The sequence below is a fragment of the Microplitis demolitor genome, chromosome 4 (genome assembly GCF_026212275.2).
Source record: "Microplitis demolitor isolate Queensland-Clemson2020A chromosome 4, iyMicDemo2.1a, whole genome shotgun sequence".
In the NCBI taxonomy this organism is placed as follows: Eukaryota; Metazoa; Arthropoda; class Insecta; order Hymenoptera; family Braconidae; genus Microplitis; species Microplitis demolitor.
Window position 1 is genome coordinate 5739968 of NC_068548.1, and position 14582 is coordinate 5754549.

Genomic DNA, 14582 nt, shown 5'->3' on the forward strand with positions numbered 1-14582 from the left:
ATATCTGTATATTTTTTTTTCTTCAAAATATTGTTTTAATGTTTAATTTAAATTTTAGATGTTTAAAGCGTATGTTACGAAAAGTCATTAATCTTCGTTAGACGGTTTTTAGTTGATTGCAAATACTTCGCGTTTTTTTTTTTTTTTTTTTTTTTTTTTTTTTGTTAATTATTTAAATGAAATTTGGGAAGAAAAAATAAACTGAGCTAAGAATACTTTAGTATTTGTTATTAAAAAGCTAGAACAATTTTTTTAAACTTTAGTTTTCCAATACAAAAAAAATTTTTTTTGTTTACTTTGAATTTTTCAAACGTTTTTCGGTATAGAAAAATTTTGAAATAAAAAAAAAATCAATGAAGTTAATAAAAAGTTGTTTTTGAACCCCGTAAATCTGGAAAAATTTTTAAGGCGCATAATTTTTAATTTCCAATGAGTTTTCTTTGTTTTCTGTCATTTTCCGCGGATTTTCCATCATAATAATAGTTTAATTTGTAGGAGAAATCAATGAAGCTGATCGAAAGTCGACGGGCATTGTTTTAATAACGAAAAAAAAATTTTTTTTTGATTAGGTGAATTTTCCGAATTTTCTTAAATTAAAAACAATAAACTCATGTATCAACAATGAAAAATTAAATTTTTTAAAAATCTGATAAAATTTATTTGAAGTTTAATTTCACTTACAAAAAAATTTTCTTTGTTCATTATCAATTTTCCGTAAATTTTCGTCAATTGAAAAAAAAATATCTTAAAAGAAAATAAAAATTTCTAAATTCATGTCAAGAAAAACTAAAAATTTTTCTTGGGCCAATTTCCACCACAAAAATTTCCCATTCACTATAAATTTTCCCGTTAAAAATAATTTTATCTCAAAATTTCCAAACTAAACATAACTAATTTTGAAAAATATTTTTTAATCTAAAATTTTCTTTGTTTTTCAATAATTTATTATCATCCGCCTGTGCCAAAAATTATACACGACGAAAATAATGTAGTAGTTTATCTAAATGTCAGCAATAATAATCATAAAGGAAAATTTTTTTGTTAAATTCAATATAAAAAAAATCTTTTTTCTTTGTTCTATAAGAGTTTTACTGAAAATAAGCAAAGTGAGTTTAAATTTACGGGAATAGTTGACATGAAATTTATTCTGAAAAAAGAGCCCCTTGTCTGATAGTAATACCTCTAAGGCCATATTTCATTGGCATTCATCACGCTGGTACACACAAAAACTCTACAGTATGTCTTAGTCTTACGTCTACCTAATTATACCAAGATCTCAGTATTTCTGGAAACACATATGCAGACGCTTACAACTATTTCGCGGCTCCGCGCTGTCGGGGGTGCTTCCCCAGAGCGGCTGGACCTCAGTCTAGCCTGATCCTCATAAGAGCGTACATCATTTTTATAAACTTTATGGATTTAATTACACATACTATACTTTATTATTCAAAATTTTCTAGTATTTTTTAACTCTAGTGCTCGCTGTGCCATTTTAAAATATATTTTTCAAGTGATTAATGTTTTAATTTATTCAAAATTTGTGATAAAGTGGTTGTAATAGTGTACGCTGGATATTTTTACATAATATTTAGTAATTAACAAGGATTTTTATTTTAACAATGGCGACCACTGAGGTCTTCCAGGACTGGGACTCACCTTATGAGACCATTTCCAGTTCTCGGAAGACCACACGAAAAACAACGACAAGAACAACGCGAAGAGACGTTTTGTCACCGCCTATAAACAATGGGGTGAGATTTATACTAATTAATTAGTATTTATAGATTTTTACAAATGGCCGACGAGGAGGATCATTTAATTTTGGGCTCCAAATACCCGCTTGTGGGTACTCTAATAAAAGAGCTCAACAAGTTGAGCAAGATAATGAAAAAATTTAATTTTTTAAAATAACCAGGAAAAGCCAAATTTAGTAATTCATAGTTAGGTGATTTTAACAATTTTTTTTTTTTTTGAGTTTTAAGTTAAGGGGTGTGGGTACTCTAGTGAAAGCGCTCGTCGAGACAAACTAGAAAATGAAAATATTATTTTTTGAAAAACCAAAATGGCGGAGATACATGATTGGGTTATAACATCGAGTTTAGTATTTTTTAAACTTGTCTTAGTGATGGGTAGTTTTTATTTATTTGGGATGAAAAATTTAATGGGTACTTAAGTGTAGCAGATGTAAGAGTATACAAATGATAGTTTCTTCAAGGTTTTAGGATGTTACTCTGCGAATAACATTTCTATGAAGTATCTATTGATAGCTTTCATGTTTCCTTCCACATTTATAACCGCAATTTTATTATAAACTAGATCTAAAACTCGTACACACTCTTTTTTATATAATATACTAGATACTAGAAACTTTCCTCTACTTTATAACTATAAAACTTGAAAATTTCGACTTTCCTCTTTCTCATTTTAAATATCATTATCTCATTGAATTTTTCTCATTACAAAGATCAGAATATTCCATACCATATAAAATTTCGGTCCAATTCCCGGCCCAGTTATTAAATTTTTCTTTACCCCAAAATTCCAAAAATTTTATTTTCATTTTTCAAAAGCTTATTTTGTCTTAAATTATATCAAAAAATTATTTTCATTGAAGCTTCTTAAAAATCATGGCCTAATTTTTATTTTAAAAAATTTATCCACCAAAATTCGTGTCATATTTCCGAATTTTGAATTCCCAATTTCTTCAAAAATATATACATATATATTTTTATTGTTATTTACGTAATTTACTGAATTTTACATGTAAGACATATTTATAAGACACATAATTTAGTACAAATATATGAAAATATTTCAAAAAAATTTATTAAAATTTTTATAAATAAAAATGTTACGAAATTTGAAAATATTGTTTCGGATTGTTGCCAGGCTTTCAAGGTTATATATTATCTTGTCACATCGAATAATCCGGAAAAATAATATATATACGTATATATATAAATGTTAAAACATAATAACATAAAATAATTTAATTTAATAAAATATTTGAATGTTTGCCTATAAATATAATACATATATTTGGCACTTTCTTACTATTAATATATAACAAATTTTAAACACATATACGACGTTTAAATTTTCAATAAACAATTATTCATATAAACAATTATGTATGCCAATGCGGAAGTGACAGTTACAATTACTGTTAACTTATGTTTTTATAATTTATCAGCATATGTTGTTGATTAATTTATATTAATGGATTTCAAGTTGTTTATTAGTTATATATATATATACACATATATATAGTTCCATTTTATAATTAATTTTCATAAAAAAATCTTTGATGAATAATAGAATTTTAAATATTGTTAAAAAGACAGTTCACGTGGTAGCTGTTACTTTTCTTGAGAAATATTTTCTTTTAAAACAATATCTTTTTTTTTTTTTTTTCAAATAGTAAAAACTTATTGTGATTAATGTGACCTTATTCACATCAATTAAGTGTTAGTTAGAAAGTAGAAAATATTTGAAAAATAATTTAGAAAAAAAAAATTGTTTGGGTTCTTATCAAAAGTGATGATTCAAAATTTTGTATGAGATTTTTTTTTTTTTTAATTTTTAAATTTATTGTTCAATGACGTGTGGAAAGATTACCCATATGACTATATTTTGAAAATAAAAAAATTCTGCAAAAAAAAAAAAAATTTTTTACTTTTGTAATTTCGAAAATTTCAATATAGGCGTGTGGGTACTCTTTTGACAGGAAATTGTATCAAGTATACATATGTCATATAAATTTTAATCAAAAAATTTTATTTTAGAATTCCATAATTAAAATTAATATTACAGTCATTGAATTTTTTAAAAAATTATAGCTTTTTATTTCGTCTAGAGATCGAAGTAGAAATTTAACTTTATTAATAAAAAATATAAATAAATAAATATAAAAATATAATTTTAAAATAAACATACAAAAATATCAAGTAAAAATAAAGAATAATAAATTTAATTTCCAAAAACAAAAAAAAATATGAAAAGATACTTTATTTTTGTTATTTAGTACAAAATAAAAATGTTTGAACATCAAGTATGTTAAACACACATACTATAAATGATAATAAATAAACAGATAGTAAATGGCGATTGGTACCGAGTGATATCATCATCACATCAGTACCAAACACCAGACTATGACCTCATACCAATTAAATTGTCCCTGAATTAAATCCACTATATATTTATTTTCTATTTATCTATTTATTTCAATCAATCAAAAAAAAAAAAAAATAATAAAAATCATGACATGAACAATTGATTTTTATCAAAATATACATATATATATATACACATGATAAATATAAAACCTTGACATATAGATTGTTATAAGTATTAAAGAGACAAGATGATTTTTAAATATTTATATAGAGGTGAAAGTTTATTGTGGGATAGTTAAGAATGTACATACATATATATTTATATATATATATATATACATGGACTTCATTTCTAGTTTATGTGATGGATGCATTCGAAAGATTCATTTACATATATATATATAAATATGTGTATTGGTAGTTATTTATTATATGTATGGCTCTTTCACTTACTGCTATGTAGATATACACTTATATTCTTATATATATGTTATATGTTATTATTTACACGCACATTCTATACCTTAGAAGTATAGTACACTAGATTGGAGTTAATACTCTCAGTTACTGTATTACTGTCTGATAAACAACATCCGTAACTTCAAGCTACATCTTATTTATCAAATTTATTTATTTTTTGGTTTAAGTTAAAAAAATTTAGTGAGAGCTTTAAAATAATTATTTAAATTCAAGGTTTTATCATTTTTTTTTTATTGTGGATCACTTGGAAATTGTGAGATTGGTGAGTTTTATATATATATATGTATATATATTTTGTTTGCTGAGTAGAGAATACTTTAAAAGTTGGGGTGAGATGGGGCGTGTAAATATTTTGTTTTAAAAGTGGAAATTTATTTTCCTGGGTGTGGGAAATTTGAATTTTTCTTTGAAGAAGTGAATTTGAAAAATGGGTTGGGGATTAAATTACGTTGAGTTTAGACTTTTTTATAAAATATTATGTTTGAAATATTTCGAACAACGTGAAAATATTACATTTTAAGTCGTATGTATTATATGTTGAGTTCAAGATATACATTTACTAGAAGACAAGTAAACAAGTATATATCGAATTTTATGACCTTAGGTACTTAGGTTGATGGATTGAGGTCCAAGTTCTAAGAAACTGCAAGGCGATATGTTTTTCTTCATATTCCACTCGTATATATTTTGAACTTGTACATCTCTATTTTAGAAAGAGAGGAGAGATTGTTAGGCCTTACTGTTAAAATAATATTTAAAAAATAAGCTATACACTAAGCTCAATCTCTCAAGAGTAAAAACTCATTAAATTGATTTGTTAATGAAATTCACGGTAACCGAACCTAAATTTCCAACAAATTAGATTTAAATTTTCTGGCAATTTGAATTGGAACAAAAAAAATTTTTAATTTTAAATTCTGGGATATATAGAAATTTTTATGGGCTTTTAGATGCTAGTTTTAAAACTGGAGTAAAATGAGAATAAAATTTAATAATTAAGTTTTAATGATATTTTTAATTGCATAATTTAATTAAAGTTAAATATTGTGACCGTCAGAATTTACAAGAATTTTAATAACTATTTTTATCATTTTTAAATTTTGAAGTAATTAAATAATTATTCAGATTTAACTTTCACAAAAATTAATATCCAATATCTCAATTAAAAAAAAAAAAAAATAAAAATATCAACCTATTTTTTTTGTAAAGAAAAGAAATAAAATCTTCTAATTTGCTTATAATATTAATAAATTTTGATTCCATTTATTATTTATTTAATTCTTTATAATATTTACTATACGAAAAGAAAATTATGGGGATGGTTCCTATAATTTTATGAAATTTCATCCTATACCTATAGGAATGACGACCAGAAATTAGGGGAGCAGTTCCTATAACTATAGGACTATTACCCATAATTATAGGAATAGTTCCTATAGTTATGGGAATGATATCCATACCATTATGGGAATGGTTCCTATAATTTATGGGAATACTTCCTATAATATTATAGGAATCATTCCCATAATATATAGGAACGATTCCTATAAATTATAGGAATCGTTCCTATAAACTATAGGAACCATTTCTATATTATTATAGGAATGGTTCCCATAATGGTATAGGAATTGTATACATACTATTATAGGAATGGTTCCTATATATTATAGGAACCATCCCTATAAAATTATGGGAACCATTCCCATAATAGTATAGGAACAGTTCCTATACCATTATGAGAGCCATTCCTACAATATTATGGGAACCGTTCCCATAATATTATGGGAACTATTCCTATAATATTATGGGAACCATTTCTATAATATTATAGGAATGGTTCCCATAATGGTATAGGAACTATTCCTATAATATTATGGGAATGGTTCCCATAATGGTATAGAGATGTTCCCTATAATATAGGAACCATTTCTATAATAGTATGGGTACAATTCCTATACCATTATGGGAACCATTCCCATAATACATAGGAATACTTCTTATGATTTTCTTTCCGTGTAGACTCAATAATTCAATTAAATGAGATGATACAAATAAATATTTTTGTATACATAACAAACACTACACAATAATAATATTATTTATAGTATATATTGATAATCAACGTAATCGTAATCGTAATTGTGATTGTAATTGGTAATTTCATTTATAAGTACTACTTATTTACTTAATGACCTGCCTCAACACAATAATATTACAATCAATTTAAACTTTGGCAAATTAAAGTGACTCTTAAATACTTCTATTAAATATTTACGTTAACCAACGATGTATATACATATATATAAAATAATGTAGATACAATTTTAAAGTAATAATATAGCTTTAAAGTCTTTGGCAACGGAAAACATACATTATCTTTAGTTTTAGTTTCATTCACACGCTCGTCTGTTGATCTATTTAAGGAAACCTACAATTTACGGAAATATTATTATTATTATGATTATTATTATTATAAGCTGTTTGTTTAAGGAATTAATTTAAAACATTTTAAATTTATCAATAATATATACGGGGCATTTCACGCCAAATCGACCACTTTGGAATGACTCCTTTCGATTTAGCTAAAAATTTTTGTTCCCTTTCTACCCCATCAAAAATGTTTCTCTGGAATTTTAAAATTTTTATAATTTTTTTCCTATTTACGAGAAAATTATGAATTTTTAATAAAAAAAAAAAGCAATCATCGAATAATTTTGAATTTTTTTTCGAAAACGTAAGAAAAAAATAAAAGGCAACTTTGAATAATTTTGTTTTTATTTCAAAACGTAAATTTAAAAATGAAAATTTTGACAAAAATAAAAACGTGCTGATAAATCAAGTAGTCAAAAAGTTATCAAATAAGGAATCTTTTTATAAATTCTTAACTTTTTATTGGTCGGGTAAAAAAATTTTGTAAAACATTTTTAATGGGGTAGAAAATGTGAAAAAATTTTCAGCTAAATCGAGGGAGTCGGGTTCCAGAGTGTCGATTCGGAGTGAAATGCTCCATGTACACTGTGGAAAAAATTTTCAATGTGAATGTGAATTAAATCCGGAATATATTTTTTATCATATATTTAATCCCCACGGAGTCCAGTTTACTCCTAAAGAAAATTATATTAATAATAAAACTCCAGATCAGAGTAAAAGGGAATTGAAAAAAAAATCACATTACCGTTAAAAATAAATCTCCGCATGTGAAATAATTTTTTTAAACACTTCGTAACTCCGAGTGATGGAGTAATTAAGGAGTTACATAAATTCCATATTTATTGGAAATTCTCTCCCGATTTTCTAAAGTGTAATTTTTCAAAAATTATCCCTGAAATTTAAAGCAAATAAATTAAAGTTAAAATCAGTCATGAATATAAATTATAAATATAATTATAAACAAACTTATTCATATATTTTATTTTGTTCATAACTTTAAATTTTATAGTAAGACTCATAATTATAAAAAATTAATTAATGTTTTTAGAAAAAAAGTTAGTATTGTATTTTAAAATTTTTTTATATTTAAATCCAACTCAATATTTTTATTAATCACAAAGAACATATATTTTTAAATAATCACATTGTATTTTTATTCAAAATTCAGCTTTAATTTTTTTAATTATCTCAGCAAATAAATATTTATATAAAATTAATAAATTTTATTAAATTACTTGATAATTATTTTTTAAAATCTATAAAATTCTTAAAAAAATTTTTAAAATAATTAATTTGAATTTATTTATTAGAAGCTTAGAGTATCTATTTGTTTATTTATTTTTTTTCTTTTTCAAGTGAAAAATGATAATTTAAATGTATGGGTTTCGAGATCAATGAACGAGGAGGTGTTTAAAAATAAAATTAAATTTTTAAGTTCGAGATCAACGTCTGATAATTTTCTTCCTGTAAAATAGCGATGGATGAGATTCATCATGGGTTACCAAGCGTTAAATTTCATGCTAGGATTCACATAATAAATTTAAAGTTATATTAGTGTATTTATAATGTCAGAAAGTAAAAAAAAAAACAAATACGAGTGTATGGTAATTATAGATATTTATAAATAGGTTTAAATTAGAGTATGGTAATTTCTATGAATACTTTTATTTGTAGAAAATATTTCAGTTAAGAAAACAGGAAAAAGTGAGCCGTAATATTTAGGCGTCGATAAGAAATTATTATCATTTCTCGTGTAAAAAAAATTTATTCCACAAAAGTCCGACATGTGTGGAACTTCTACACTTGAGACAGATTAGAGTTTCAAGTGGAACTTTTTTAGAACTTTGGTGATTTTGATAGTAAAAAAAAAAGTTTATATGCGCGGAATTCGAGTACAAAAAGAAAGTTTTTGAAACATGTTTTTCAAAACGTAATTTTATCACATTTTTACTCTCGTTCCGAAAAAAATTCCAATTGGAAATTAATAGCCTCATAAGAATAAAAAAATTTTTATAAAAAGTTCCAAATTTGAGGTTTTCTGAACTTTTTTAGACCGAGGCTAAATTTTAGTAAAATTAAGTTTTGAAAAATATGTTTTAAAAACTTTATTTTTTTTACTCCAATTTCGCTCATATGAACTTTTTTTTTTTAACAAAATTACTAAAGTTCAAAAAAAGCTTCACTTGAAGTTCTAATCTGTCTCAAGTTTAGAAGTTCTACATGTCAAACCTTTTTAGAATTTTTTTTGAACGAATTTTTGTTGCATGGGTTATTCGCAAAAGAGCTTATTTAAAATGACGATAATTTAAACATATATGAACTCGGATTAGCTGATAGAGAATTAAATTTCCTACATATATATGTATATATATTTTTTTATAAATATATTTATATATCTTTTGAAGATAAAAACAAGTCTCTCTTGTTGGAATATTCGTTTTAAAACGCATTTCATTTTCTGTAAAATTATGAAATTAAAATTTTTTTAATTTTTCTTTAAATATTTTGAAAAATCGAAAATTTTTGTAACTAAATTTTTATTACCAAGTGTGTAGAGAATTTAATGCTCTTTTAAATGAGTACTCACAACCCATACTTATTTTAATGAAGACAAAAAATACATACATATTTACATATATCAATAAAAACATATGTATATCTCTGAGGTTTACAAAAATAAGTACGTCTTGTTGGTACTTGTTTAAAATGCCTTTTAATTCTCTACTTCGCTGTAAGAATACTTTTTTTTTGTCACTTATATATTACTTTTTTTATTAAAATTCTTCACAGAATAAATGAATGTTCTTTTAAATGTCTATTCTGACTCATATTTATGTGTTGAACAATTAAAATGATAAAGATTTGAATCTTGACGTTTTTGAAGGCTATTTTAGTTGATTAAACAAAATATTAATAAAAACAAAAATCATTTAAATCTTAAAAGTTTGTTTGACGTACAATATATTTATTCCGCAGCACAAATGTCTTTGAATTTATCAAATCATAAGTAAAGATCTTTGAGGAATTCTCATGTCTCAAAGTATCATCACAACAAAACAACTCTGCCAAGTTCTTTGGCCAGGCATTTCAACATAAAATACAAATGCACTGCACACTGATCTACTTGATCCTAAGCAGCATCATATCGTAAATCATACACGTGTACACAATTTCCGTCTTAGTCTTTTCACTAGCTCATCTTCTTTGTTCTTTTGAATCTTTCAACAGCTATTATAAGCTCTAAATTTTTACCATGTCTCCGGCCCTCTTTAAAAACTATAAATATATATATATATAACTCATGTAAAATATATGTTTTTCATTAAAATTATTGCTGGATCAATGTTTTGTAGGAAATTTCCTCTGAAACGAGTACCCACATGACTATAATCAAATTAAAAAAAAAAAATTTATATAAATATATATTTTTTTTTTTTTTAAATTCAAACATTTTTTTTATCAAGCATATAAATACCCACTCTCTATAGAATTATATCGACATTAAAAATTAATAAATAAGAAAACAGAAAAAAATTCAATAAATTTTTTTGTCAAAATTATAAAATTTTCAAAAAAATTTTTTCAATTCAGAATCAATACCATATATGTATCTTTGACTCAATTTCCTTTGGAAAGAGTACCCACAAGCCTATATTCAATGTAATTTTAAAAATGGTAAATTTCAAAATTATCTTTACTATGATTTTTTTTTTTATCCAAATATAGTCATGTGGGTACTCTTTCTACTCAGAATCAAATCCTTATCACCAATAAAAAACGATAATTTTTTTTTTTCAAATTCTATTCGTAAATTTACAAAAATAACATTTCAAAAAATTAATTTTTTTATCATCCATTTAATTCATAAAAAAAAATAATAAAATGGGCTTCCCATCATCACCAGCATCAACGACATCTAGCGTCCATGACAATGACCCAGAAATACCAACCAAAAATTTTTCTCAACTTAATTCTCACCTCAATTCTCTTATAACTTAATTATTTAAAAAATCAGGGCTAAATCGTATTCAATTTCCATTAAACTATCGATACTTTTATAATGTATTCGACCTTAAAAAACAAAATGATTGAAAAATAAAAAATGATTGGGCAGTTGTTAGTTCACAAGAAGGCCAGTGGCCGCGCTCTGTTAGTTTGTTATAAATAATTCCAAGCTCGACTGATGATGTCCAAGTATAGACCTTTGGGTGGGTGCCAGTTAACTGACGAGGCTTTAGCTATTTTCTGACTGACTAAAACTCTTAAACATCTTCTCTTTCATATTTAAATTGTCTTGTAGATGTGTTGCTACAACAGCGACAACTCGCGGATAGTTACTCACTAGTCAAGACCAATTGGTCATTCTCATCATCCTTCAATTAAATATCACCATCCCCATTATCAACGCACTTTTCGCAGTTCGCGGTCCGCGACTCCCGACCGCGGATGCGGACCGCGAATTTATTTTTTTAACTTTCATAACTTTGTACCAAAAGGTCTTAAGAGCTAAGAATATATATTAAAATATATGATTAGATATGTTGAGATATTTTTAGATCCTTTTCCCGGTTAGTTAAGAATGACCTTGATGCTTGGGAAAGACCTTGATATTATGGAAAAATATTATTATTTATATTTTATATTATTATCTAGCAGTAATAAAATATTTTTACAATTATAATTAATATTTATTTAAATTATTCATTATTTTATTTTTTATTTTGCGTTAATGACTTGGACATAGACTGACTGACGGGTCACGGTAAAATGAGCGTGGCGAATCGCGGAGGCAAATAGTTGGCGCCTAATGGGCCTTACTCGAGGACATCTCATGATTAAATAAACACTTTAATTTTAGAAATTAAATTATACATTGTCTTTGTTATGATTATGTTCTTTTTCAAAATTAATTATTAGATTTTTATTAATAAATATTGAATTGAAAAATAAATTTTGTAATTAGATAGAAATGGATGCTCACTTATATTTAGATATAAAAAATTTTAAAATTGACGCATTGTTAAACTGTAGAAAATTTTTCGTTAAATTGTCAAAGTTAAAATCAGTCATAAATATAATTATAAATAAATTTATTTATATATTTTATTTCGATATAACTTTAAATTTCCAAGCGATAAATGTCATATTTTATTATTACTCCATTTAAATTATTTATTTTTCTGTCTATAAGTAAATTAATTTTGAATGATATTTGGAAGGCTGATAAGGTAAAATACCTAATACCCGATCACTACGTATTTTTATCTACACGGAAAAAAATCACCTATATAAATTGAGAAACGACAAGTAGTATAATTATAAAGTGATCAGTGTGCTGCAATTCTGAATAGTAATTCTTTATTTTATAATAAAAATGAAAATAATTATAGGATAAATATTAAAATTTATTGTTTATGCAATAAAAATTGATATTTAAACTTTAAAAATCGTAACTTGAATATCAAAAATTTATGACACGTATTCTGAGTTATAATAAAAATTTACGACACATTATGAAGATTTTGGGTTATAATTTTGAACACTAATTTTTAAAGTTTATTTTTTTTCGTGTATACTTATAAATATATAGATATACTAATACATGGAGTGATTAGATTTTGGATTCGATGTAGAGTAAATGACTTGGTGTAAAAATTTTAGTGAAAATTACACCAAATATCATATTTAATTTACGCTGTATGAAATAAAAATTTTTACACCGTTGAGCGCCTAACTGTGTAATTTATGATAATTTTACATTAAAAAAGAAAAAAAAATCAAAAAAAAATCGAAATGTTCAAAAATACACTGTAAATCGAAGTGTTTTAATTTAAAATACTAAGTGTTTTTTAAATAATTTCTAAACACTTGCACACATGTAGAAAGTGACTACAATGTATTTAAATGACAATAAAACACTTGGGCTAAACGCGATTTTGCAGTGTACTATTTGATAAATAAGTAAAGTTAATATAGTTATTGATTGAGTAGTTAGAAATGTTCAATGATCATTTGTTGCTGATTAATAAAAATTGTAACGAGGTACATAGAGTGGTGTAAAAAGTTCTCGGAGGTCATTTTTACAAGAAAATTTTTTAGTGTTATTGGTTATTAGGTCTCTTACTTTACTTGAAACCTTTACTTGAAAAATCTGAATTTCGATTAAAAATTCTATTATTTTATGTAGGTATAGTCACTTTATAAATACGCGAAATTTCATAGTATGACTGTAATAAACTCAAAATTATAAAAAAAAAACTAATTAAGGTTTTTTAAATAAAAAATTTAGTAAGGTCAAAAACCTAGCACTCAATTGGAGAACTATAACTCGATTACTTCATATATTTGTATACCTATATTGAGTAAAATTTAGTAAATATAGATATATGAATATATAAGTGATCAGGTACTAGTTCCTTGATCGGGTACTCGATCTCTTATCCTACTGCATTTTAAAAATTTTTAAATTTAAATCCAACTCAATATTTTTATTAATCACAAAGAACATGAATTTCAAAATCGTCACATTGTATTATCGTTAAAGATTCAACTTTAATTTTTTAATCATGCTTACAAACTGATAAAATTTCAAAAGTAATTTAAATTAACTAAAAACTTAGTTTTCTCAATACAAAAAAAAATTTGATTATGGTTTTTAAAATTAGTAATTATTAATTTTAAAAAATAATTTTTTTCTACTTAACTTATACCTCATTAATTTTTAATTAAAAAACAATAATGAATTTTTACATTACCATAAAAACAAACTCAATAATTTAAAAAAAATTCAAATTTTCCCGCGATTTTTATACTGCGCATGCGCCTTTATACTAAACTCGTCTTAACTTCCTCAAACAGTAATTTTTAACTTTTACTAAACAAATAAATAAACAATAAATTAATCTTTAAGTTTCATCCCCTGCCAATCTTACCCCCGTTTAAAGAAAATTCCACTTCCTTTATTTAAAAAAATTTTAAATCAAAATTTAAAAAGAAATTCTCGTCTCTTCTGCAAATGAAACAAAACAAAAAAAAATCATAGTTTTGTTTCCTTTTGTAGTTGAAAGGGCGCTGTCTTAGTCATCAACGACAAATCACTCACACATTACATATATTACATATATATACATATACATACATATCAGTGAGTACTCTAGCGTTCATACTGTTCATACTCATTGATGTGTAATGAAAAGTGGGTGAGGTTCCATGTTAATTATTATTATTAATTAAATAACAACAATAATAATAAAAATAATAATAATTCAAATTCAAATTTAAAATTGAATTTGAATTTAATTAAAAAAAAAAAATAAACAAACAAACACTCGATAATTTATCACTTAACTTATCATATCTATCGAGGTTATATTTTTTAAATATTTTATTGGTAAGTACAAAATAAAAAACTATTAATTACTATAATAATTATCATTATAATTAAAGTAATTAATAAAATCAAGGTTTTTATTTCATTGAAAGTTTAAAATAAAAAAAAAACTAAACTTCCGATTTAAAATGCCAATTTGGCAGTAGTTGCACCGAAAAAAAATC

The 14582-nt window shown here is 24.5% G+C and overlaps 1 protein-coding gene across 6 annotated transcripts in view; it reads left to right on the forward strand.

Moving 5' to 3' along the window:
* Positions 1–14582, forward strand: part of LOC103580836 (tropomodulin) — a 33728-nt gene that overhangs the window by 7185 nt on the left and 11961 nt on the right. The window contains exon 1 of one of the 6 annotated variants that reach the window (XM_053738379.1): positions 1551–1751. The exons of 2 other annotated variants lie outside the window; for them this stretch is intronic. In XM_053738379.1, the coding sequence (XP_053594354.1) occupies positions 1620–1751 (132 nt within the window). In that variant the 5' untranslated portion in view covers positions 1551–1619. Of the gene's footprint in view, positions 1–1550; positions 1752–4704; positions 4861–14170; positions 14419–14582 lie in introns of those variants that run through there. 3 more of the 6 variants (XM_053738382.1, XM_053738381.1, XM_053738380.1) reach the window with 3 other exon arrangements.